We start from the raw sequence: 26,361 nt of genomic DNA, 5'->3' as shown, positions 1-26,361 counted from the left end.
ACCCTTGGAGTTACCCTAGAATTTTAGGGCAGTGCCTTCCTCTCTACACTCAGGCCTGTGGATAGTCTTAAAAATTAGTGTGAGCTTGTGTATCATGGAAACACAAGGACTGGAGTTTACATCTGAAGTTGAACACATTTTTAGGTGCTAATCTGCCCTTCTGAGTAGAACAGGAATGTATTTTATATCAGTTGTAACGCACATCCTCCTACATTTCAGGTTTATTTTTGTTTTAAGCTGTAGCTATTTGAAAACCATTTCCTCCCCCGCTGTTTATCAGTATCTGCACATCTGGGGAAAAATGGCAGCAGAACTCCCATTTGTTTCCCCCTTTCCCAGCCCGATTGCCTCTGCAGAGCTGGCTGCACATTAACACGGTGCTGAGCCCCAGTCATTGCAGCCCACAGCCTCTTCTTGGGGAAGAGACAGAGTCTTTCCATCTGTCTGCATGTCAGTGCCTTGAAGGGATCACCCTCAGGAATTTTGCTATGTGTGGATGGATGTGGATGTCCTGCTGAACACTGTCAGCACGCTCAGTGAATTTTGCCAATGAATACAGAGGTCCCCAGTTCTGCTTCATCTCTAGTGACAACCTCCACTCTTCATTCCAAACCCTCCCTGATGCCTGTGTGAGAGCAGCTCTCATGGATTTTCCATGCCTCTGATCAGTCACAGGCAAACAACAGGGATTAATCTAGGCAGAAAACCACATGGCAGTTTAAGAACACTTACCTTTTGGCATTACTTTGTAATTTTATTGAACTTTACTGGATTTAATATTTTTGTATTTTTCTTTATTTGTATCCTCTTCAAATGAAAAAGAAATTCTCATTCCCTACTGTGAAGTAATTTGCTCAAGATTTTATTCTGAAGTGCAAATCTGTTTACACAATTCATTGAAAAAAAATCACTCTTTAAAGAGCCTCAGGTTTATCCCTGCTCACCAGAAGAGTGTCCTTACCTTTTTTTAATACCCTTATATATTAGTTGCTGGGATTTTCCTAGCACTGCATGCATGCTTTAGGATAAGCCAGAAGTCTCCTAATTATAAAAACATGTTATTAATTTCTTTGTACTAAATCAGCTTTGCTATAAGGAATTTTTTTGGGTCATGTGGATTCTATTGTAGGCCCAATAGAGGTCAACAGAGAAAATTACCATATAAGGAACTAAATTCTTTATAAAGAATTTTTGTTCTGGGAGTTAATAATTGAAAAAATTGAACAGTTCATTATGGTCTTCAGAACCTTAGTAAAATGTAATATATCGGCTTAATATATCTTGAGTTATAGAAGATATAAACATAACCTTTGAGTAAAATTAATAATATTACTGTTGAACCATTTGCTGTCAAGGGGAATATATCTGTTGATAAAAACTTTTCTCACTAATTCTAGGTATGCAGTGTGCCTCTATTTCCTATACACACGCTCTGTCCCTAACAGAGTGCATGTGCATGCCAATGATCAGACTTGTGTAGGGACAGCTAAAACACTGGTTGGTAAATGAGGTTTTTTTTCAGCATTTGCATTTTAAGAAATGTGTGGAAATGTTTGGCTGACTGCACTATAGCAGTGGATTCTAAGTGCTTTCCCTTCATGGGCCAAAAAGCATATTTGCATATAGATCTGCAGTTGAATGACTCAATGCTTGTTTCCTTTCAGTGCTGAAGCAGTTAGAAACCTTCTCACGGTAAGTGCAACTCCATTGGGAATGAGTTAACTGCAACTGCTAAAATTAGAACGTGATCTTTAGCTGCTACCAGCAGACATGGCTTCCTTTTTGCTGATAAAATGATTTGAGAGGCATCCCTGTGGCAGCATTATATAGGCAATTTTCTTATCCCTCACTTCATTTTCTGTCTCCAAAAGGCAAAATCTTCCCTTGATTTGTTGAGGTGCTACATAAGGATATCACAATTGCTGTGATAATTACCTGGTACCACTCATTTTTATTTATGCATGTCTCATAGCATATACAAAAAAAGCTTAAAATCCAAAGTTGCATGTTGAGAAAGAAGAGAATGTGAGGCTGACAACCAGCTTTTGCAGAATGTTGAGTCTTGCTGTGCTGTCAGTGGTCTGCTTCTCATGCAGAAGCGGGGGAGAGCCATGCTAGTGCTCATCACCCTTCGTGCTCCTGCACGTGCTGCTGGCCCTCTCTGCAGTGCAGCTTTATCCGTGGAAAGCCCAAGCTGTACCTCGAAACACAAAGTGAAAACCTGCAGGAACCAAAGCCTGAGATGTGGGTGACCTGCCCCTGCCCCCTCTCTCTCCCACGTGTGTTTTTATCGAGGCTGAGGCAAGGTCATGTGCAGTGCCTGAGCTGCAGCACGCTGCCAGGAGGAAAGGGAAAACTGGAGCAGTAAGGCTTTGGTGCCTGGGGTCTGATCCACAGTGCAGAGCTGCAGGTCTATGTCCAAGCCAGAGTTCCAGGGCTAACTGCTCTGCTCCTTCTTCCTCCTCACACGTGCAATTCCCATCACACAAATGTCCATGGCTATGTTTACTCTTTCTTTTCCAGTTGGCCCCAACTGCGCAAAAAAAAGTTGTGTGCCAAAACAAAAAAAGGTATTTTTGACCTCTGCTTTTTGTAAAGGTGAGGTGCTTTGATTTGAATTGGGATCCTGGTTTTGAACTACAGCACACTTGGATCCTGGGAATAGTGTATTTTCATTTCTTACTTGCATGGCACCATGGCCTTTAGACCCCAGTCCTATAACCAGCTGCAAGAAGATGCCTGGCTGCACTCTTGGAGCATCAGCTGCAAGCCTGACTATGTGATGCACCAGCTCTCTAACAAAAAAACACATCAGCCTTTAAGGATGTAATTTTCCAGCTCCTTTACTTCTGTTGTATTATACACTTGTCATACATCTTGAAAAGCAGGGATTACAGAATATATCCCTTAGAATTCTGTTTAATCCCTACTGATAGGATTGCAAATATCTTATTGATTTGCCATGTCTGAGTCCAGGTGAACTGACAGCTCTCTCCAGTCACCATGACAATACTGTGTGTGAAGAATTCGAGGAGGAATTGTCCATGCTACAGTTTAGGAGCCATCCTACTTGTTTAACTTCCATTCAAAGCTGTTATGTGTTCATGAGAGAGCATAATAGTTTCTGTGAGATATTGTTTTGACCTTATTTCATGTGGTCTATTCATGAATGCTGCACACATCTTATAAACCATACTTTTCTGAGCCCTAGCTGAGGTACTGTGATATAGAATCACAAGCAGCAGTATAGAAACTAGATCAAAATCTCTTACCATTCATTTCTCATTGAGCAGCTTTCATGGGTCTAAAGACATTTTCTTCTTTCGGTATTTGCTTACATGATTTTCTCCTGTTGGATGCTTTATAGTACCTACTAAATCAAAGTAGCACTATTGTGATAATGCACATGTTAGTTTTTAAAAGCAGGCTCATTCCATGGAACTAAAACAACTCATTTGAAGAATGTGAATATTTTTTTAACTTAGGGAATCACAGCTATATACAAGGAAAACGTTCCAAAAAACCCTTCAGAGCTCAGTGTAAACTGTGCCATTGGATAGAGCTGGGAGGTTTGAAAAATACATACTGTTATGGGGTTTGCTTTATCAGTCTTCAGAGCAAATGGAATACAATCATGCTGGTTTGGAACTATGGATTAATCTTCTCACAGTTTAAAATGGAGTTTCAGTGGCACTGCAGCTAGCTACTTGCCCTGTTTAAAGCCACATGGCAGTGGAAGGATGTTGCAGAGTTTGGAGTGCTTGCCTAGGACCTGGAAAACCACGATCCAGTTCCCTGCTTCCTCCCAGATCTCCCATGACATGTCAAGCAGGTCTTTTAACTCATATATCTTCAAGCATTTGTATACCTAACTCCTCAGACACAAAACTAAGAATGTGCCTAAGTGCTTGCTTGAACATTTGGAGGCCTGAAGAATCAGACGAAGCCTTCTCGTTCTTCCAGAGCGCTGCTCCACCAGGAGCAGGTCAGAAGCCTTAGAGGGGATCTTTCATAGAAAACTCTTTACCTTTATTGGTAATAAAGTCTCATGGAAATGCTACCTACAAGAGTCCAGAAGCTATTGACTAAAACTGGATGATTTGTTAGTTTCAGAGCTGTCTCCACTGATTAGCAAGTGAAAATTAATTAGCACACGGCTTTGGAGATGACTGCAGGGAGGCTGAGACTAGAAACAGATGGCTGTAAATGACCTAGTTACTGCTGCCTGAAAAGTCACACCTTTGGCTCTTGTGAAATGATCCTGCCCTGTTGTGAGCAGAAATTCAAATATGCTGCCTCTCCAGGGGGACTTAGATACCAAAGTTTGCTTTGTAATTGCGCTTTAGGTCAGAGTTTGAATGTGGTTAATTCACATGGCTCAGCTAAAAAACAAAGGCACGTTTACAAGGGTCACTCAGCCACTTGCAATCTTCTCCACTGCTGTTGACAACTGTTCTCTCACATTCAGACAGCAGATGCAGAAATAGCCAGAAAATTTTATATTTGGGAAGGGAAATACAATTTCCAAAATGAGCCTTTTTGTAAAATTTTGCTGTCTTGGAAAACTTGGGAGGGAAAGAAAACCTCAACAACTTATATGAAATACGGGGATGATAAATGCATTGTCTTAAACACAGATGCTGGTGGAGAAGCTCCTAGATGAGCACTTGACTTTTCCAAAAACCTTGTTTTCTTTGCTGGACCTTCCAGACCCAATTCAGCAAAGCCCTTAAATCCATTCTTGAGCTCAGTCCAATTACTAGAGTACCTCACATAGTCTCCAGTACACCCGATATGTCTGAGGTTAGATTGGGATGCCATATAGCTCTTTTAACCTGTTTTCTTATGGTTCTTGACAAATTTAGAGTTTTCTGCAGTATGGTTGGCCATTGCAAAAGTTTGTTTTTTCAGAAGCTATTTTTCGTGTTTACACAGAGGATTTGATGTAGCTGAACCCAATCCTCTTCATCAAATGTTTTAACTGAAAGTCTTAGGGCTTAGCTTTTTGTTAGCTTGCTGCTTAGCTTCTTCTTAAATCCACACACCCAGTGGGAATGTGTCATCTTGTAATATTTGGCCATCTTCTATTGTGGGAGTTAAAACCAATTTGGTTTTGAACAAGGAAGAAATTTTTCTACAAATAAGCATCTTTGTATGGGAAGCCAATTTCTCTGTCAAAGCCCTGGAAACAATCAAAGCAAAATAAAAATACAAACTTGTCAGAACAACATATTTAATATCAAAGAGAAACATTAATTATACAACTGTTACCTATAGTGAGGCTAGGGTAATATCAGCTTAGGGCTAAAATTAGTCCTCTCTCACCATTTCTATGCATAAACCATGGTAGTTTCTCCATTAGATCTTAGATATTGATGATTGTAATCCTCAAATACTGTTTAATATCACTGTTCAGAGATATTTTTCACTTTTTATGATTTCTGTGCTATGTGAGTAATAACTCATGGAAGCTGAACATGGAGTTAAGAATTATTTCATCTGAAGGCAGAGAAATACACAACAATAATGTACATGTAGGCAGGGGAAACTATGCAAGTCTTGCGGTGAAAACATTGTTGTTAAATAGCAAAAAAAAATTGTGCTGTGGTGAATATGTTCAAAAATATGGTGTCAGTGATCCTCACAGTCTTAAAATTCACAGAGAATTGCCCACTAAATTTAATTTATAGTTGTCGTCTATCAGAGTCTTCATTTCAAATTACAGATAGAGGATTTAATTCTGAATTAATCCACATTTCATTGTATGTATTTAATCCTTCATTCTCAATACTTTCCCTGATAATTTGGGTGTTTTTTAAACTCATGTCCCTCTGGCATAAATGTAGGTAAGGCTGTGGAAAAACAAGTGTTAGTGGGTCTCTTTTTGTGAAAAAAGCTTGCATAAGTAACTACATAGGCATTTTAAATATAAAATACCATGGAGAACATATTGACTGTGACTGTGAAAGTCAATCACAGAGATAACTAACAGCTCTTGTCAAACATCTAAGGAGACTTGCCTGGCTGTTTTTGTAACTTGTGCTATGAGTAGAGGCTAAAGCATTTACTTGACAAAATACTATTCAAGTGTTTTTCTTGTGAAGAAAATACAGATCCAAACTTAAAAATTCCGAGGTTGCCTCTTGTTTGATGTGAGACACCAGACAAGTAATTTAATTCAGCCTTTCTCTAGTTCTACCATTTTGTCTGTAAGCTTGAGTCATATTGGTGTACACCTACTCTTCAGGATGCTGTGCAGTTTTTAATTAGCCAGTCCAACAAGAACTATGAGATGCTGATGTGAAAAGTGCTGGCCATAAATGTGGAGAGCAGGATCAGCTGCAGAAAATGAACTTTAATAAAACTTTGGTCACAAAATATTTTTAGAAAATTGAAAAAGTCTTCAACCTTTGACATGAAAATGACCTTAGAAATTAGCATCAAATCATTCTAATCCATATTCTGCACTGGAGCTTCTGTATGTAGAGAAATGCTGATTATACAAGAGGTTGATGGTGTGAAGCAGTGCCCCAGGGGATGGGCTTGTGAGGGAACTTTGCCTCTCCAACTGTTTCTGGTAAGACTGAATAATTTTTATTTTTCAGCCCTTGCTTAATAGCAAGTATCCAGGATGCCAAGAACCTCCTCCAAATATACCCTATTGATACATATGTTATTCCAGGAAATGTATATGCATAATTGATAAAATGGAAGCATATTGTCAATATTTTTGAGCCTCAGGTAATATTATAAGCTGTAATATTGTAAAGCACAGTGTTCAGGCCAAAAAAACTGAATGAAATGAGCAAGTTAAGAAAAGAAAGACAGAAAAATACTAATAATATTGTTGAAATATAGTATCTCTTTTTTCCCTTTGAAAAATATATTAGGGAGTTTTTTGTTATCTGGGACTCAAGCATATTTAGTTGACACAATATTTTTGAAAGTTTTCAATGCAGTATTTAATGTTGCTGGAGAAATGGCACTTAATGTTTATAGCTCAAGGCCAGATACAGAAGTTCTATGTTCTGTACCTTTTTGTCACCTTAGAGTCTGGGATAATGCTGGAATTGTGAGTTAATATGCAAGGTGTTTGGGGAGTAGTTGAAAACAACATTGTGTTCCATCTCGCTCTGATGCACCTTCTCTTTAGTTTCTTGCTTGTCTCAAGAAAAATGATATGCTTCCATGTGGGTAATTTTTTAATCTCATAGCAGGTGATGTTTAATCAATATACAGAATGGCCATCCCGCTGCAGAATAAATAGATGGGTTTGGAAATTCCTCTTGGTAGACTGGGAATTCATCTTCACCCTGCTGATATAGTTAGGAAGAATAAAGGAGTTGCTTTGAAATGTGCTGATGTTTGTGCCTGTGAGCTGTTGGAAGGATTTCTGGCTCCCTGGATTCCCAGAGTGCTGGTGTATTGACACATCTGCAGTGATCTTGTGTGTCCCTTCCCAGGGAGGAGAGGTTAAGCAACCCCTTACTGGATAAAGCAGGCTTCCTGCCTTGCAGCCTCTGCAGGGTAAGGTAACTAAGGAGAGGCTAATGAATTTCAGATAAAGTGCAGAGCAGCTGTCCTGTAGCTCAGATTACAAGTCTGTTGAAGCCTGAGCCATTGTTTTATTTGAAGGAGTATGAATAATTTACTTTTTTACCCATTTCATCAAGCTTCCTTTGTTAGGACTTAGTAGTTCTATTCCACTCTACAAAGTTGGATGCTGGTAAAATTCCATGAATTCAAAGACAGGCTTTTCTCCCTTTCTTGAGTTTTCTAACTCTTTCTACCTCTGGTAGTGCCTCTGTTCTTCTGGCTTTTGTGAGAAGTCAGCCTTGCACCCAGACTGATGTGTCATTTGTTGTCTCAGCAGTAGGTAACCTTAGCCTCTTGGTGCTAAATACCAAGCTCACAGATGAACTGTGAGGGCAATCTCACTGCTGATTGTTGGGATCTAGATTTATTCATCATGTGATAACCAGTGTATGGCAGCATCTCTTTATTACGTTTTTTAGAAGTTTTTTCAGTTCCAGCATTCAACTGAAAAATGAGTCGTGGTACTGAGAGTAGGACTTTATGTTTCTTTAATTCCTTCTCTACTAAACCACTTTAGAATATTAATGAAATATTTTCAGGGGAAATGAAAATATGGAAAAATCTATTGAACTAGTTGATTATTCCAAAAGCCATAGCAGTTGTTTGCTGTTAAACTGTATAGAAATAATTTCAGTAGTAGATATTTCAATATTAGATCAACCTGTTGTTCTAGGCACTCTAGAAATGCACATAAAGAGATCGTTTCTGCTCCAAGGTGATTTTAATTTCAACCAGCAGCAGGTAGAAAGAGACAGAAGTGTCTTTTGCCATACAATAGGTAAGGCATGACACAGTCATAGAAGTCTGTGCTTTAAACCCTTAACCTGGGATTTTTCCTTCCAATAAAGAAACTGCTTTAACCCTATTATAAATGTCCTTGTATATATGCATAGTAGCTACAACCTGTTTCTTTGAAACACAAAACATCAGAGAAACCCTCAAGGTAATGCAGTACTTGAAAAAATACATTATCTTAAGCTGCTTAGGAAAATCTGATGCTGTAATTGGTAACTGATGTGTCTAAAAGTTATTGTTCATAGAGAACAGTCTTGCTCCATAAATATTGATAAAATATTGGAAGATCAACACTAGAAAAGGAAAACATTTCCCTGCTAGGAGGAGAAAAATAAGATAAGCTCTTAAAACATTTAAATAATGTTGGCGTGCCTACAGCAGCACCTCTTTAATCTCATAAAGGTTATATCACTCTATCTGCCATCTGCATGGGTTTTATAATGCAGCTATGTGGCTCATGGAAACAGCTTTCCAATAGTCCCATGCTTATTAAAGTCTTCCATTTTGTTTTTATAAATTAACATTTCCTAAGGCCTGTATTTTTAAAAGGTGCATCAGTGTCAACCCACTCCTGCCTTCCAAAACTATTTTTAACTAGTTTCTGTCATGTTGAGGTTAGATTAAAATTTTAATGCAATATGGGAAAGCTTAATCCTGAGAGTTATGAGGGGGGAAAAAAAAGTCTGAAGCAGAAAGCCAAAGAGTTAAATAAAATGTTTCTCATTTGCACACAGGTAGAAATGTAGGAAGTGCTGTGAGTCCTTCAGTCAGTAACATATCAGGTTTCGAAGGATCTGTGCCTACAGCTTCATCCCATTTAAATTCTCTTTCAGCAAGCAGCACTGCACATATTTTGGCCTTTCGCTATGTTTGAAACCTGTTGAAATTAATAAAAAGCCTACCATGTTTCTAAGATAGTACCCCCTCCAGTAATTTAATCCACTGAACAGTTAAAATATAGCTCTGGATATAAGAAGCCCTCAGAGAAATAAGTGATTATTTAATCTAATAAACACCAAGGAATTATGGCTATACTTTAAATTGTTGTTTTTTCTAAGTGGCCTTGATTTGCACTGAAAATTTGCATTGCACAAAATTTATTGCCCTGGAGCCGTAGCAGCTTCACAAACATTTCTCTAGAATACATTTTTTTCTTATTTTTTAGCCTTGTTTTCTTTCTGAATGGCTCTGTGGTTAGACTGATTGCAAGTTTCACACATAATTTGTGCCAGAACACAAAATTCTGCCAGTGTTGGCAGTATTTATGCATCTAGCACATTTATGTTGCTGTTTACACTTGGAAAGTCATAGCAGAATGCTTCACCCCAATGGAGAGATTATATGGAATTTCAATGATTGTGCAGGAAATCAGCTTTCTTATGCCTGCTGCTGACCTGGGAGTGTTCCTTGTGCTACCAGCAATTGGATAACAATACATTTCCACAGCACCAGCTCTTACATATGAGGATGTTGTTCAAATGGTATCAGTCTAAGAAAGGCTCAGGCAAAAATATCGAACTATAATTTAGGGAGAGTGAGGAAAACAAAACTGTGTCCTTGAGCTTCAAACTCTGCAGACAGGTTTGTATTAGGTCATTAGCATATTTTTAGTGGAAACAGAGCACCAAGAGCAATTCTGGACCTTGGTATTTAGGAAGAGTTATGGGCATCTCACAAGTGCATGTATGTTGAAGGTGATTCCTCTTCCTAGGATAAGATTTCTTTCAAAACAAGGTTTGTCATCTGCCAAAATATCAGCAGGATTTTGCATGCAATTAATTTCTTTCACTGTAGAATCTTTTTGCATAACTTGTATTTCTTTAATATAGCTTCTTAAGTACTGTTGGTACAGCTGATAAGACCAAAGTCAGTGTAGTCATCACAACTCCGAGTCCAATGCAGAGGAGGCAACATGGATGCACAGCAATTTATATATAGCAAAGTAACACTCTCTGTCAACAAACTTAAAGCAGGCAATGCCTTCCAGTCCTACTAGAAAAGGCTTCAAAACACATTCTTGACTAACACCAGTTGGAGGCCTCTCTTTATTCTATTCAAGTTTAAAAATTGATGCTGTTTTAGTGTATGGCAGAATTAGAGAAGGGAACTTTGAGTCAGCTTTTGCAAATGTGAAATTTCGCTCCCAGTTATTCTATTCCTGAGAAATCTGGAGAGAATAGATTATATAGGATTGTGCTTAACTTCAGCAGATGGTGAGTTACATGGAATACTCTTGGATCCTGAGAAAGGGTTGGTTAATTATAATGATTCGCCTGATTAAATTTAAGCATGGCCTAAATGCCCTTTACAGCCTATTATTTCTACCTGAGGTTCCAGTCTGTGTATGAAACTTGAACAGAGACATTAGGTCTTCATCTAGACCTTTAGTAAGACTTATGTACGCTTCCATATTTCCCTGACTATGTGCCAAGGGTCTTGTATACCTTTATCTGCAGTTACTAATTGAAGTGTCATGCAGACATAAAGAATGTGTATTATTCCTACATTACACCAGTGCATCACATTTAACTTAAAAATGAGCACAGTGGGCTTTATATACAGACGCCCTATTAAATATTTAGTTCATTATCATATCTTGGTCTCAAGAAGGCTGGAAATTCAAAGCAGAGGCTTTAAAATACTTTGGAATTTTCACTTCAAGCCTGTAATGCATCATGCTTCAAGAAGGAGTACAAAAGTCAAAGGAAAAAAACAGGGAAAATGGCAATTAATCTGTCCTAACAACTGCAAAGGATGTTACCAACGATACAGATATTAAAGTCATTTATTGCCAGTGCCAGATAAAAGCTTTATGTAATTAAAACATATGGCTGGTATTAACTGAAAGACAGACAGGAAATTGAGCATTAAAATTGACTCTGCCCTTAGTTCAGTGTATCTTTGGGGAGGGCAAAGTGCTATGAGTGAAAGGGTGACAACAATCTTATCTTTGAATATCCTGTCTTTTGTCAGCTATTATTGCAACCTGCATGTTTAAGTGTTAAAAAGGCATTGAAGAATTATGAAACCTGATGAATGTCTCTCAAAAAGCTAGACTGTATTTAGATGCTAAAGCCTTCAGTGTAAAGAAGCCAGTCCCTCCACCTTCCATAATTTTTGCAGTAAAAAGAACAGTTTGGGCTTTTAGAGAAATGATTGTTTAAATATAACATGTAATGTAGTCAGTGGAAATTTCCATTCTTCCAGTTTTACTTCTGAAAGGCTGTATCCCAGAAAGCTAATTTCTGGAAGCATTTTCACAATCCTCTTTAAGCAGAAGTGCTGGATTGCCTTTTAAGAGTGCCTAACAGATTTTTTTTTTTTTCTGACAGAATATATAGAGCTAGTTTCATTTATACTCAGTGAGGAGTGGACTCTGTGGCTTGCTTGATATAATAATGTGATGACCTTTTCGTTCTGCCTTTCTTTGTCTTGGTTTTGAACCAATGGGAATAACTGTATCTTTTACTTTACCATCCATACAAAATAATGACAAATTATAATCTCAAATCCTTTTACTGTCCTTACATGTAGTGTCAGCTGCAAATTGCTTTCATAAGCAGGAACCCCTAGGCAGTTTATAAAGTTGCCTTATTAAAAATTCAGAAGTGTAAACAATGATCTGATATTATTTGAACCTTGGGCTTGTCAAATGATTAATGACCACATTCCTCCTGTAACTAAATAGAAAGTTTTGCAAACAGATACAACAAAAAGGTTTTGTGGACATGATCCTCATTGGTGTGGGTAATAGCTATTGTCTATTCACATGAATTTGTAAAGCCTGGCTGTCCCATTATTTTAGATACACATATTTCTGCCAGTCTGAGATTACATTTCTATGGTTTTACCATTCTGGAAGGTATGCAATATCTTTGAATAAATTTAATATCTTTTTTTGGCCTAATTTAAGACGGCCATATAAAGTGAATGCTCAAGCAGTTAAGTTTTTTTTTTTCTCAGTGGGATTGTGTGAAAAGCTGAAACCAAACTTTCTGGTGATTTCTCTTCTTTTCTTTTGTTGTGCTTATTGCTGAATGGTGCCAAACCCTAATTTGGTATTCCAGGACATGAAGACATCCTTCTTTCAAAAGGGACTATATCTCTGAACCTTTAAAATATATTAACCAAAATAGATGTATTTTTCAGGCTCCCTTTAATTTCTAAGAGCAGAGTATATTCTTCTACTTTTTGCATGTTTGGTTTTTTTTTTTTCCCTTATGTACTCTTCTGTGGCCCAGGTAGTTAATGTGGAAGTTTACATCCCTGGGGAGCACTCAATCTGTAACTAACTAGTAACAAACTAGTGTTTGAAATTTAATATGCAAGTTGATATTTTAGAATTCAATAGAATTTATTTACAGCTGATCATGTATTTTCAACGTCACGTGCCACCATTTTTTAGTTTCAGAGGTAACAGCCCCCTTAGATGAAAGGGAAAAACCACTCCTTGAGTTACCATCTCAGAACCTTGATGCAGGTAGGCACCTCATCACCCTGCAGTTTGTAGGTCACATTTTCAAGTCAAAAAGTCTGAATTAGAAAGCCTGGTCTCATTAAGTATTAGAGGCCCCAATTTGCTTTAATTCATTTCCATAAGCTCAAAATCCCTATAATTTATAAACTGCCTAAATAAAGGCTGGGATTCTTGAGTAAATTCAGGAAATAGGTCATTTTCCAGCAGCATGTAATGTTCAGGTCTCTGCTAATGAATATGGTTCTTGGCATACTCTGTCTGTACCTTTTCTGTGTTTTCTGATACCATTCCCTGGATACCCTCAGCATTGTATTTATTGATTTATAATAGTAAAGAGACAGAGCAGTTGAAGCATAGCAAGTATTTATGCTTCAAAATTAACTATCCTTGGATATTTAGGATTACAGTACAAACAATATGGCCATCTGGAGTTAATATTATTGCTTCATTTATCAGCTGAAAGTCAAAAATGAAAGTGAATTTACTGCACCTGAATGGCCCTAGTAAAAATGCCCTGAGCTCTGGGTCATGTGTTATCTGCAGAAGTGATACAGTGTAAATAACAACAATTGCTTCCACTTTTACAGAGGTAGCATATTTGTTGGGTGCTAACACAGTCCTTTCTCCTGCAATCCTTCATTTCAGTATTGATATCACATGTGAGGATTCACTACCTTGGGTCTTCTGGCCCAAGATTTCATGTGATTAATATGATTATTTAAGTATTATCTAACACAAATTCACTTTTCGATGAACCATTATCAGACAACTCTGAATCATCAATTGATGGACAGGGCTGAAGGGCTGACTCTTGTTGACTGCAAGTCTCTTTTCCATGAACTAGCCTTCCTTCTCTGGTAAGAGTATTTGTTATGTTTGTTATTGGCTCTTGTGCAGTGTTCTGTTAAAGACTGAGATTTATCTCTTCTGTTGTCTCTCTCTTTCCCTCCTTTCCTCCTTCCTTCCTTACAGAAAAATCCGTAAGAAGTTCACCAGGTCACAGCTGAAAAGAGCTTCCAGAACACCTTGTTCTCCAATCATTGCAAAGACAAAGTCTCTCATGAACAATAGGCAGGCCCGAACAGAGGCAGGATCCATCATACACTGAAGATATAACACCATCAGCACCATAATAATGTCAAAATCATGTTTAATTGTGAATGCAGACATAACAGGACTTCCCACATCTGTGAGACAGAAATGTTGTGTGGACATATTGTGGCCGGGTTCTGTGTTCTGGGCGGGATCCAACAGCAGCCCTTGTTTTCCCTCATCTCTGCAAGGGCTACTTCTGGTTCATTGCACAGGCCTATCCCGGATTCCCTCCATTCCCAGACAACAGTGTTGGCTGGTCAGGGAAGGGCTGTTTGCACTGGTCCCACTGAATTGATGCAGAGTTCACCCATCACATTTGTCTACGCCTTCTAGTGGCTCAACAAAAATATGCAGCTTTTAAAACTATTGCAGTGTCTTTAAAATGGGATTTAGCCTTGAGGTGTTGCATTTTCAAACAGACCTGCAAACTTGGAGTGTTCATATTTTTCAGTATTGTCTTGAGTATCACCTTGGATTTGATTTTCTATACTGAATGTCCACAAGGACAAGGTATTGTTCAGCAGTTCTGAAACTTAGACTGAATTAGGAAATGCCCATAATTAGTGTCCAATTTTGAAAATGTTTGTCATATTAGCTTTGTTTAAAATCCTGGAGAGAATTATATGTGACAGTAAATATCCAGCTGGACTAGTTGCATGTGTAAGAACTGGTCTCATTGTCTGTATTTGAAAGCATCTTTCTGTTTCTTTGTATATTTTTTGCATTTCTTGAAGCCTATTCTGAACAGTGAAAACCAGCAGAACACCATTCCCAGAAGACATGAAGAAACAGATTATTTCCTATTAGTAATGTCTCTCCACAAAATAATTTCTACGTTTTTATATGTCTGGATAAAGAAGTCTTGCAGAATGCTTTGAATTCATAAATGTAAGGCTACAGGTGGATGCTTACAATGGAGAGATGATGTGCCTTTTGAAACTACTTGTAGGAAACTGTCAGTCTCCCTCAAGGTGGGAATGGCAACAGAGGCAGGTCTTTTTTTCTACTCAGGTACTTACAGGTGAACAATCTCTGCCCAACTTTGAAATCCAGAGAAATCCAGTGTGGAGCACTGCTGTGTTAACCTAGTTGGGATATATCAATCATCTGAGGCAAGTTGTCCTTCAATAGGTTTGGATTCCATATGGCTTTTAAAGATGTGGTCAGACACTGAACATGTCATAGCAAACTGAGATGAGCTTCAAGACCTTTTTTTCTCTCCCTTTACTAGGTAGCTCTAACAGCATGGTACAGATGTGAGGTTTTCATCCAGTTGTGGTTAGAAAGACAGGGATCTAAGTGACATCTCATACTTCTGGGTGATCCCCCCAAAATGATTTCCCCCTGTGCATTTTATTGTTCCAGTCTGAAAGAGCATCTGTGATCTCAGCCTAAAACTAGCCATACTCCCCACGTAGAATTTTGAGCTCCTAAGACAGTGACCTAGATGCTTCTTCAAAGAAGAAAGCACTCTGACCTCTTGAAGGGACTTGCTGATGATTTCCATAATGATGGATCCAGGTCTTGTCCACTGTCCTTCACCAGCAAGAAAAGGGTGGATACGAAGAGAAGTTGATGACATGAAGTACTTGCTCCTAGTGTCCTGAACATTTTAGTGAATGTCATTGATTCACACTCAGTTGGAGAAGACCTGGAATTCATCTACCTACAGTACTTTCCAGTGGCCACTGAACTGTGTAGCCCTAGGAGTCTTCTGGGCACTGGTTCTGCATTTTCCTCTAAACAGGAGGGTTTTTTATAAGATAGCTGAGTGGAGACAACCTACTCTTATTAGTAAGAATTGCCTTTATTAACTGCAACATATGGAAACACCTTCTGTATAATAGCTTCTTCACCCATTAGAATAAAGAAAACATGATTATTCAGCAATCTGTTTGACTGAAAGTATGAAAAACATGAACATAATGAGCTTTGTCTCCCTCAGACAGCAGTGAAATCACACACAGCAGACTCATTTTCAAAGTGTTGTTAGCTGTAAGGTGTTAGATTTTTTTTTACCCTGCCTTATTAAGCTTGTACTCAAATGAGTTCTTTTAGTCAGTGTGCTCCAGTGTCTAGACAGTATTTTGTAAAATCTCTGTGTGTTCCTGCTTTTGCCAAAAGTATTAGTATCTGTAACAGTCCAATGTGAAGTCATTTTTTCTTCTTTCCCTCTGAGGAGAGAGAGACTGGTAGCACAGCTCCCTGTCAGCAGCCAGCTGCCTGATACCGTTATCTTTTGCATCAAATAGCCAAGGTAAGGAAGAATCCCTTCCAGCTCCAAGCTGAGGTGCTTCCTCTGGATGCACTGGGCATAATGTTCCACCTCTGCCCAGCAGAGCCATTTCCCAGGTTGCAACAGCCCAGCCTTGGGGTGGGTAAGGCATGGAGGAGACTGATTGCTGGAACAACTTCTGCTCTGTCCTTCAACTGTCCTGCATGCAGCTGCAGGGAGACATCCTCTCTCCTACACTGCACACAGTGCACAGACAAACTGCACACCATGCGTTGCACCTTAGTTTTTCCCTGCTCTCTCGTCATCTTCATTTGTTCCTCAAGATGTTCTCCAGAGATGGATGCAGGATTTATCTGTGAATTTTGACTGAGAGTGTGGATGGAAGATTTGCTCAAGTCGTGTTCCTCCTGCTGGGTTTGGGCATGACGATTTACATTTTTGTAGGAATTGTGAAACTCCTCATCGCAATATCACGCAATTCCACACTTTCTGTTGAGTTAAAGTATTTTTCACTGGCTGTGAGCAAAGATGACACATTCCTCTGTAAACTGAAACAGTATATCCACAACAAATCAGAGTTCTGTACTTTTTTATCGATCTTCCCAAGTTACTTACTTTAAAACCAGCCAACATATATCAGTCATCAACAATGACACTGAGTATAAACATGAACCTTGTAAGCAAGGACAAGAAGTTCAGTACTTACCATGATGTGAGAGAATCAAGGCAGCAACAGCACTGCATTTGCAATGTGATTTATTTCTTGTTAGCTAAATAAGAAATCCTTCTGAAAATTTGCCTCTCCACTTACAAATATGGGGCTTAAAAACCATGTAAAATGCACAACCTCTTTGTGTCCAGAGGCCTCATGCAGAAAGTAGAAAGATTGTTTTAATGTTTCAAATGTCTGCATTGCCATTTTCAGCTATATAGCTGCTCTGTTCTCTTTAAATATTGTGTATACTGTTTTCAGATTATTTTTTAAAGGCCCCAACTTAGTGGTGGAGGTTTTGATTCTGTAGGATGGTAAAGAATGTTTTGAAATACTTGAGATTGCCTGAAATGTGTTGGTCATATGAAAACATCTTTAAAACCAGTGTTTTGATTAAAAGCAAATATAGCCTTTGTTTCTGCAGTCCAAATCTTGCAGCATATTATGAAAAACTGGGAATTGGAACTAAAATGTAGAACCAACAAGGAGTAGAAATGGTGAAATGGAGCCTGCACTTACAGAATGTGCACTTTTTTAGTAATCTAAAGTAAGATTTATTTTTGTTAATAAATATAATTTCAACAGAGATACTTTCCTAATTAAGAAGGCTTAAAAGAATGGAATGGCTGCACAGTAGTTTCTGATATAGTCACAGTGTAACATACCACAGCCTTTTGCAGAGAACAATTATAATCCTTCAGAAATACTATACTACTGGACACAGTGTCTTCATGTATATGTACTGCTATGGTAATGGAATTGTTAGAATCTTTTGGAAATTGCAGCAAAATAATATTAATTTTTCATTTTCTTTTGAAGCTTCTTTATATAAACCTGTGTCTTCATAAGCCAGAGGGGTTGTCAAAAGAACTGAGTTTATATAACTGCATAGTGGATTTTTTTGGAGTAAGTTCAGGACTTTTTTATTCAAATGTTGCATGTTGAGGGAGGAAACCTAATTTTGGAATACATGGGTTTTGGATAAGAGTTTTGAGGATGTACTATATAGTGATCAGCAAATTTGCAGAATATGCTCCTGTTGCTCATGATGATTTAACAGTTGGTATTGAAATACTGTATTGATTAAATAAAAAAACCCCAAACATTAAAGAGTTGTCTTTTACAATTTCTGCTGTTTAGACTAACAGTAAATTTCTCAATGGGATGGTAAAACTGGGAAGCTCAGTGTTGGATGTTTGAGAATGTGAAGCACCTTAGAATGAAAGAGTACTATTTGATTTGCATTAAAGTGTCTTTGTGTACATACTCTGTGACTCTTGGCCCTTTTTGCAGGAAACTAAATCTCTGACATTGATACTGTCATCCTGTTTTACAGTAGGCTATTGAATAGTCAAAAGACTGAAGATTAGTGGATAAGGAGAGAAGACTCAGAAGTTGGGGAAAGGGAGACATGAATTATCGGTCCTTAAACTGGAACACCAGAATTGCTTAGGATTGAATTGAAATATAGGCAAGAGGACTCATAGTCCACAAAAGCAATACTAGAAGCTACAGTGTATTGCAGTTTCCAGTGAACTGGCCCATCTAAACTTCTCAGGTTGGTATTAGTATCAAAAACTTTGTTTCTTCATTTGGTAGCACCTGGAACTGGTGGCTTCTATGTAAATATAGAACATTATCTGAATACTCTTCTTAAATGACATCTAAGCTAGTTTCTGCAAATTAATTGGATTTTTTTTCAGAGGAGAAGCATATAAAGGTCTTCTGAACAGAAGTAAGGACTGCTGCTTCACAGGTTTGTTCAAAGCAACTATTTCCATTCCCTAATTCCCCAGTCCATCTTGGGGAACACAGGATGCTTGGTCCACAGGCTAAATATTGTTTCAAATGTTTCTTTTAGAACAGATTATCTTTTTCTCCTTCCCTTCCCTCCACCTCCTCCCCCAAAGATGCCTGTGTAGATCCAAGTAGAAGAGCTTGAGGTCTTCTGTGGTGTTTGGATTTAATTGGCAAGATGAGTTGTATTTACTAGTCCTCCTGTGTGTGAAGCGTTGGTATCATGGAGGGGATAATCTCTGGAAGCAGTCCTTTGCTGGCAGAACTGAGGAGCTGGGAATCTCTTCAGCCAGGCTTGGGCAGGCTTACAAGGAATCTCATTAAAAAAAGGGACTCATTGCTTTCAAAGTATGCCTGTAAAGCCATTCCCATGTCTAGCTGAAGTAGGTACCTAAGGGATAACTTCAGTCTTTCAGTTCTTTGGTTCATTGTAAAGTATTGATCACACATGGAAAGCCTCAGCAATGAAAGACATAAAATATTTCTTCTTTCCTTTTCACTAGCAGTCAGAAAAAAAGAAAAAAAAATTTAAAAATACCCTCGCAATAAAAAACAACCAAACAAACCAAACCCAAAAACCAACAGCCAACCAAACAAAAATTCCATGGCCCTGCTGTCTACTTGAAAGCAAAAATTATTGGAGAGGACATTTTGCTGAGTTTTGTTTTGGTCTGTGGTATATGAAGAACTTTCATAAACCACTGTAAATACAGAAAACTTTTCTGTGGGGTTGGTCTGCCATTGTGACACTTTTCCATGAAGTCAGATGGTTGCTTTATAAAACAGGTAAGTAGTTGATGCATGAGTGTTACCTAAGTAGCATAAAAATCCTACATGAGCTTTAGAGCCCTGTTATATTACAGCCACTCGTTACCACTGTGACAAGACCAAAGGTTCTTCAAATATACATTCTTTGTGTACACACTGAAGTGTGCTCCTTATAAGCTGAGAGATCTTTTTGGAAATTAAAACTCATTATTACTTATTTAAATGATGATGAAACCTAGATGCCAGGCCAAAGAACTGTCTGTGGCCAATAATATTTAGGATTCACACTCAAATCAAAGTCCACTTTGTATAGCTGGGATGCTCCTTAAGCATTAAAATTGTTCCTGATGTTTTTCCTGTTTTTAAATGGCTTAATGGAGTTTTTTAAAGAAGATAAGGACCTTCAGGAAATAAATCTTGATCTGTACTGCTTTGGGTAATATAATAGGAGGAAAAGGTTTAGAGCCAGGTTTTGATGCTGACTCTCTTCCTTACCAAGTTGCCAGTTCATGGCTGCAGAATTTCCTCACCAAAACTAAATCCCAGTGAGTCTGGAGGAACATGTCAACTCTATAATTTATTTGTAGGGATTTTTCCCCTCCTGGCTAGCTATATCATTACTTAGGAGTTTTTCTCCTCAGTAATCTGGATCAATAGTTCTATTAATGTGGAGGAGGCAGTTCATATGACCTTTGGGTTAAAAGTGGCTCTTTCCCTAGTTTATTTTGCTTAGGCACATAAAAATCCATTTTGTTTAATAATAGCAAAAAAAAAATTATATATTTTCACAGGTATTTGTGGGAAGCTAAGAATTAGGTAAAGATTATATAATGTTAAACTAGCAGCATATAGCAGAGTACGACACTGAATGGGATTTTCTTTTGTTACATGGGTACAACTGTTCATGACTGAAGGATCATCCTTTCAAAGTGTCCTTTCTGTTGCTATTCTGTGCACACTGCACTTGCTTTTCCTGTATTCATCAAACTCCTCTATTGTGCTGTCTGCTCTGCCCAGTCATCACTCTGGCAAAATTAACTTCTCATACTTTAACTTTTCTTTAACATAAGTTACTGGGGCAGATGCAATGAAAATTTAAAGACTATAATATTGATGAATTGCTCTATATTTGTTTACTTTCCTTCAGTCTTGATTTCCATTGGAATCTTAATCTTTTTATCAGGCAGTGAATCTAAGAAAAGTTACAGTGAATGCCTGTGATCCTTAGGATATGCATTTATTCTATAGTAAGATAGTTATGTTGCATAGTCTGCTTGCAGGAGCCTGACTCAATCCCAGCTATTGGATAATCCTATTTCATTGTTTATTTTCTGTATTAGTGATAGTAAGTCCAGTACTGATTAGCTTTTCCAAGCAGACCAGGCTCCATCCTGCCATTTGTACATGCACAGTTCAGGCATGGTGAAGTATTTTCTCCTTTTTTTTTATGGTCTCTGCTTGTTTTCCTGTTTCTTGTACATGTTCAGAAGAAAGGAAAGCTTTTTGATGCTCCCCTTCCCAGTGTGTGTGGGTTTGGCTCAGTTGCTGCTGAGTGCCTGGGAGAAGGAAAGGTTGGATCACTGCTGGGTGTCCCTTTGCAAGGACTGTCCTGGGCACTACAGACCACTCTGGTTCTTCTTCCTCTGGAGCTCTAAGTGTGGGGACAGCCTGGCAGGCTGGTGCTCCTGTCACACACAGGAGGAGAGTGTCTTACTCTGTGGCTAAAGAAAGCTCCATGGCACTGCTGCTTTTTGGAGTATATAACAAATGGTTCAGAGTGGCTGAGCCCTCTGGAGATGCTCCCATTCCACTGCTCCATAACTGGAATACACTGCCAGCCCTCTTATTTAATTGTATATTTAGATCCCAATGGTATATTTGGATCTACTCCCCTGAAGCTGCTCCCCCTCCACTCCCCATGAAGTTGCTCCATCGATGCTCAGGCACCCTAAGCCTGCCATATTATGTCTTCTTTGCTTTGTTGAACCCTAATCTCTGTGGATTTTAACTCACATTTCAGATGATGTCAAGGAAGGTTATAATGAAGATGCTATAAACATGTGGAAATTTTTGCTCCTGACCCCTTCATTTTTCAATTTAAGGCCATTTTTTTTTTCCGTTATGCTTTCCTTTTCACCTTTCTTTCTGTTGGTCTTTCATTTACTGATAAAAAGTCAACATACCTTATTTGAAATTATATAGTCTTCAAATTAAAATATTTTTGCCTATTGGCGTGAGGACAGCAAGCATCTGATGTAGGTTTATAGCTCAATAAGCCTAGGCAGTGTACTGGCCAAATTGTCAGAACTCAAATCCAGATAAATATTTAAAATCTGCTCAGTTTCTTGCCTAATTGGATCTAGTGGTTTTTTATCTTTCCCTTCCAAAAATGGGAGCTTGCTTCAGAGTTGAAATCTCAAGATGTCTGATTTCCTTTTTTTTTTTTTAGAGGAATTCTGCTCTACTCTAGGGTTTGGCTCAACTGCACCTATTGCACATTCCTTGGCAGCCTGTAATTAGACTGACTGCTTAAATGCTGAGTAGCTTTCTTCTGTTTACTGCTCATATGGATTAAATGTGCAAGATTTCAATAGAAGAATATAAATGAAGTGACTGCCTAGCTCTGGATTTTCTCTATCTTCCCTTGATGCACTAACGAGAATCAATTGCAGTTGCTTATTTTTTTTAAATAGCAGTTAATTTGAGAAAATCTGATTCACTAGCTCTTTTCATTTTGCTGATTTGATTTCAGCCTCCTGCCCATCTGGGCCAACCTACATGTACTGTTCAAAATCCAGTGCCTAAACTCACTGGTGCACATGACCAAAGTCAGACACTCGGCCTAACAACCCAGGAAAGCACTGTCTGCAAAGGTGTACTCCAAATCTCTGTTTTCTTATTGCTAAAATCGTCAGTGAGAGAAGGGGCTTTACTTTGCAATTAATTCTGTTTGCCTGAAAGAGAATCAGAATGATTATAGAAAAGAAATCTCCTCCTTATCCATTCAGTTCTCTGCATGTTCAGATGTTGCAATAGTACCTCTGACTGTTGAGTTGCATGGTCACAGAAATGGTTTCCTGAGCAGATGAGTTTATTCTGCCTGGGGATGCTCTGGTGCAACCCCACATTCACCATAGGAACTGTAGAATTAATCTCTGTGAAGTCATGTGGACTTCTAGGAATGGCCTTCTGGTCAAACTGCTGCATCTGTGCAAATCCCCTGGACAGCAATAAAGAATCCTGAAGAAGGATTGTAGGCCAAGTTGTAAACTCTTTAGGTTAAGGCTAATGTCCTCCTGTAATTATTTAAAAATGCTTTTTAGATTTTTAGCCTCATGGCAATGTCTGAGGTGAAAAAACAAAAGACTGTTGAGGAGCTGGTAGTGTATACAGGATCTGTTTCTACAGAGGATGTGGGCTATTATCTGATGTGAGGAAGAAAAAGAAAAATATGTATTCTTTTTCTCTGAATAAAGGGCTGGGTGAGGGTTTCTAGTTCCAAATGGTCTCTCCACATTTAAATCCATGGTGATTTCTGTTCATAATTTATTAAATGCTTTTCGTTTCATGGCAAAAAAAAAAAAAAGATGGGATAACACACTGTAAATACAGGGTGGTTGTATGTGATGAAACATTGCTTTTTTCATCTTATACACACAGGGAAGTTGAAATGTTATTTGTAGAGGATAAAGGTGAACTTTGCTCATGATTTTATGAACTTCTTTATTGCACAGTCCTCTTTGTGCAAACAGCACTTGACACTCTCTTACCTTTTGTTATTTCCAGCAGATTGGAGTCATTTGTTTTTTAATGTTGATCTGTGACAGCACGGCAGGTGTTGGATAAAAGGAATCAAGATCACTTTTAGGTTTTGTGATCAAATATTTAGGGGGATTTGAGAAGTACTGTAAAATTCAATTAGTTTTGCTTCCTATGTCATTTTCCCTGGACCATTGATTTGCAATTCTGGAATAATTTGCCATGATTTTTCCAAAAGTAGAGCTGGCATCTGGTCCGGGCTAAGCCTTTTAGCCCAGTTGGTGTTGCTGGGCTTGGTGTTCACTTTGCAAACTGCCAGGCTGGCTGAAGATGTCACCCTGACACAGCTGCTTGCTACTAGATCACTGCTGAAAGTTTCTGCCCTCTCTCAGCAGAGAGAATAGATGGACTGCTGTTTGCTTCAAAGTTAGATTGAAAATCAGGCTTAACTCTGTGGTTCTGAAGTGAGAGAAGGAGGATTCAAGTAAATCCACTACCAATGAGAGAAGGGAGTAGCGAAGAATCTCTGATGGCCATGGGAGAAAAATAGCTCAGGTCAGAAGCGTCTGCAGCTGCACAGCCAGATCTGCAAGTGGCCATCTGTCTGCAGCCCAAGTCAGCCTCTGGGTTTGCCCAAGGAGTTATCAACCCTGCAGAAATAAACAGCATTCCATGAAGAGCTATTAAGGTATTGAAAAAGTAGAAAACATCTCCAATTAATCAATGCAATATCATTAGCCAGATTCAAGCATCTGTATATTTCTGACTAATTTGTTTTCTGCATGCCGAAGTTCAGCATTGCTGTCAGTCTGCTGCTCACCAGCTTTGTGTCCTCACCTGTGTCTGTGATCACTTCTGTTCCATCCTTGCCGGTTCAGGAGGCTGAACACCTATTGAAGTGTCAGACTCTGAATTGCTGAGTCCTTTCTGTCATCACTACTTGAAAAGAGTCTTATTTTCTCAAAACTCAGACTGTACTTAGGATAAAGGTCAGTGACTTGGTACACTTGGTATACTTGGTACAGTTTACTTGAAATGTCAAGAAATATGATAACTTTTCCACAAGCTAATAGGTTAATCCAATATGATCACTGAGAAAGAAATAATTCTGTTTTCAAATGTTTCCACAAATTCAGTGCTGTCATGAACACAGATACTGAATTTCTGATGGCTGGTGAAGCGTATTTCCATGGAGTTTGGAGCTGTGTACATATATTCAGACAATTTGTTCCACTTTCACTAATGCAGGATGCTATAAATCACAGGAAAAGTTTCATAAATATGCAACTAAAAATCAGGAGTGATTGTGAACAGAGTCAGCAAAAAGACAGTTTTAGTAAAATGATCAGTAGTCAGGAAGAGGCTCAGGTGAGTAGTCAGTTTTCCCTGATTTCTAGATATAAGTATGTTAATGTATTTTGCTAATCTCATGAAAAATCTATCGAAGTTGCCATTCATTTTTTAACTTGAGCACCATCTAGTGTGCATGATAAAAATAATTTAAAAAGTAAACTCAAGGCCAGATCATTATGGCACTTTGGAGTGGAAGTGGTGGCATATTTTCAGTGTCAAAAGAAAAAAAAAAGCACATCAGAGCTTACATCCTGCTAACTTTCAGTAAATCAAGCTTCAAGTGACATTCTTGGGAGCCCACTCCTCTATTTAATTTGTGCTTCACTTAAGCACTTGCTTGCACTTAAAATAAATGCACGAAATGAAATGCACAAAAATAAGTTTATTTATTGGCAAGCAGGTTAAAAAAACCCAGACAACTGTTTTTTTTTTTCTTCTAAATGCAAACACATATTTGTATAGTCATGCAAATATAAATGCAGAGTCCTGCACGCTGCTGAAAGCTGATACTGTCTGCTCCACCAAACCCCTGGCTTTCAGCTAAATAGATCTTGGCAGATATTCTCTAGATCTATCAGGCTTTGAATGCCTGAATCAGAGATGAGTCTTTCCTGCGTGCCTGCATCAGAGTGAGTGCATTTATGAAAAGTTCAGTGTGCTTTAATTTTTCCTGCTAGCATTGCTTGGTGCAGCCTGTGCCCATGGTGTGTTCTGGGGGCAGCCCAGCTGTCACTGCCTTTGCTAAGTTCACACTGCTCTTTGCAATACATTTGGTTTGCACCTATAGTGGGAAGCCCCTCTGACAGTAACTCCTGCTCCTTTTCTAATCACCTCTCATTCCCCCATATAACAAGATTAAGAGCTGCTGCTGGAGGAGTGTTACTCACCCATCAGTCATTGCTCCATCAGCAGTCACAGCTCTGCCCCTTGCTGCAGGAGTTCCTGTGATAAGGGAAAGATCTCTGACTCCTGTGAGTGCTTCTGGCTTCTGAGTAGTTTTAAAATCAGAGGAGATCAAAAACTACCATTAGATTTTTCTTAAAAAAAGCTTATGATTTATGCATCAAGTGAGAGATTTTTTTGGGAAGTGGGAGGCAAAGGAAGGGGATGTTACCAAGATTTTTAAAACTTTCAGCTTGAGCATCTACTGATTTTTTGCTGCCATTATTTTGTGGGGGGAAAAAAAGACTGCTTAGGCATAAAAACTAGTATTGTTTTAATCCCAGAAATGAAAGCCAAAGCTGGTAGAACTATACCCAGAGAATCAAGTTTTCTTGTTAATACTAAGACAAGGGAAAAAACTCATTTGAGGCATTTCTCTTTCTCAGTTGAAACAAGTCTCTGGGAACAGACATCCCTGGCCAGTTGTGCTCTGGCAAACTTAAGAGCTCCTTGCTCCTATAACATTTCTATGAGACCTGGCTCTAAACTGAAATAACTCAGTTCAATTTCAGTTCTGAAATAATTCAGATCAATAGCTGAAATTTTTAAATGATGAAACTTTATGATGAAACTAACTTATGAAATTTTTAAATGGATGAAACTTTTGAACTTGACCTATCATTTGCTGATGTACGACCCAGGCACAGGGTCTCTAGTGCAACACAAACTGCAAATTTTCATGAAAGCCACATATCAAATGAATTCTCAAAATGATTTGTTCATATAGTAAGTGATAGCAGCTGCATTGTGGTAAGTCACCCCATTGCACACTGGGGTTGAAAACTGCTCATCACCTTCTGTATGTGAGAGACTCGTGAGCCCTGTGATCTA

The 26,361-nt window shown here is 38.5% G+C and overlaps 1 protein-coding gene across 10 annotated transcripts in view; it reads left to right on the top strand.

The window, feature by feature from the left end:
* The window catches only part of MTA3 (metastasis associated 1 family member 3), a 230,054-nt gene extending 211,879 nt beyond the window's left edge, over positions 1 to 18,175 (top strand). For 6 of the 10 annotated variants that reach the window (XM_072927512.1, XM_072927516.1, XM_072927515.1 and 3 more), the window contains one exon: positions 13,841 to 18,175. In XM_072927512.1, coding sequence (XP_072783613.1) covers positions 13,841 to 13,976 — 136 coding nt within the window. In that variant the 3' untranslated portion in view covers positions 13,977 to 18,175. Of the gene's footprint in view, positions 1 to 1,664; positions 9,093 to 13,840 lie in introns of those variants that run through there. The other 4 variants (XM_072927514.1, XM_072927513.1, XM_030269026.4 and 1 more) reach the window with 3 other exon arrangements.
* Positions 18,176 to 26,361: the final 8,186 nt, after the last annotated feature.

The sequence above is a fragment of the Taeniopygia guttata genome, chromosome 3, assembly GCF_048771995.1.
Source record: "Taeniopygia guttata chromosome 3, bTaeGut7.mat, whole genome shotgun sequence".
In the NCBI taxonomy this organism is placed as follows: Eukaryota; Metazoa; Chordata; class Aves; order Passeriformes; family Estrildidae; genus Taeniopygia; species Taeniopygia guttata.
The sequence above is the reverse complement of the archived record's forward strand: the minus strand, read 5'-3'. Positions and strand labels throughout refer to the sequence as shown.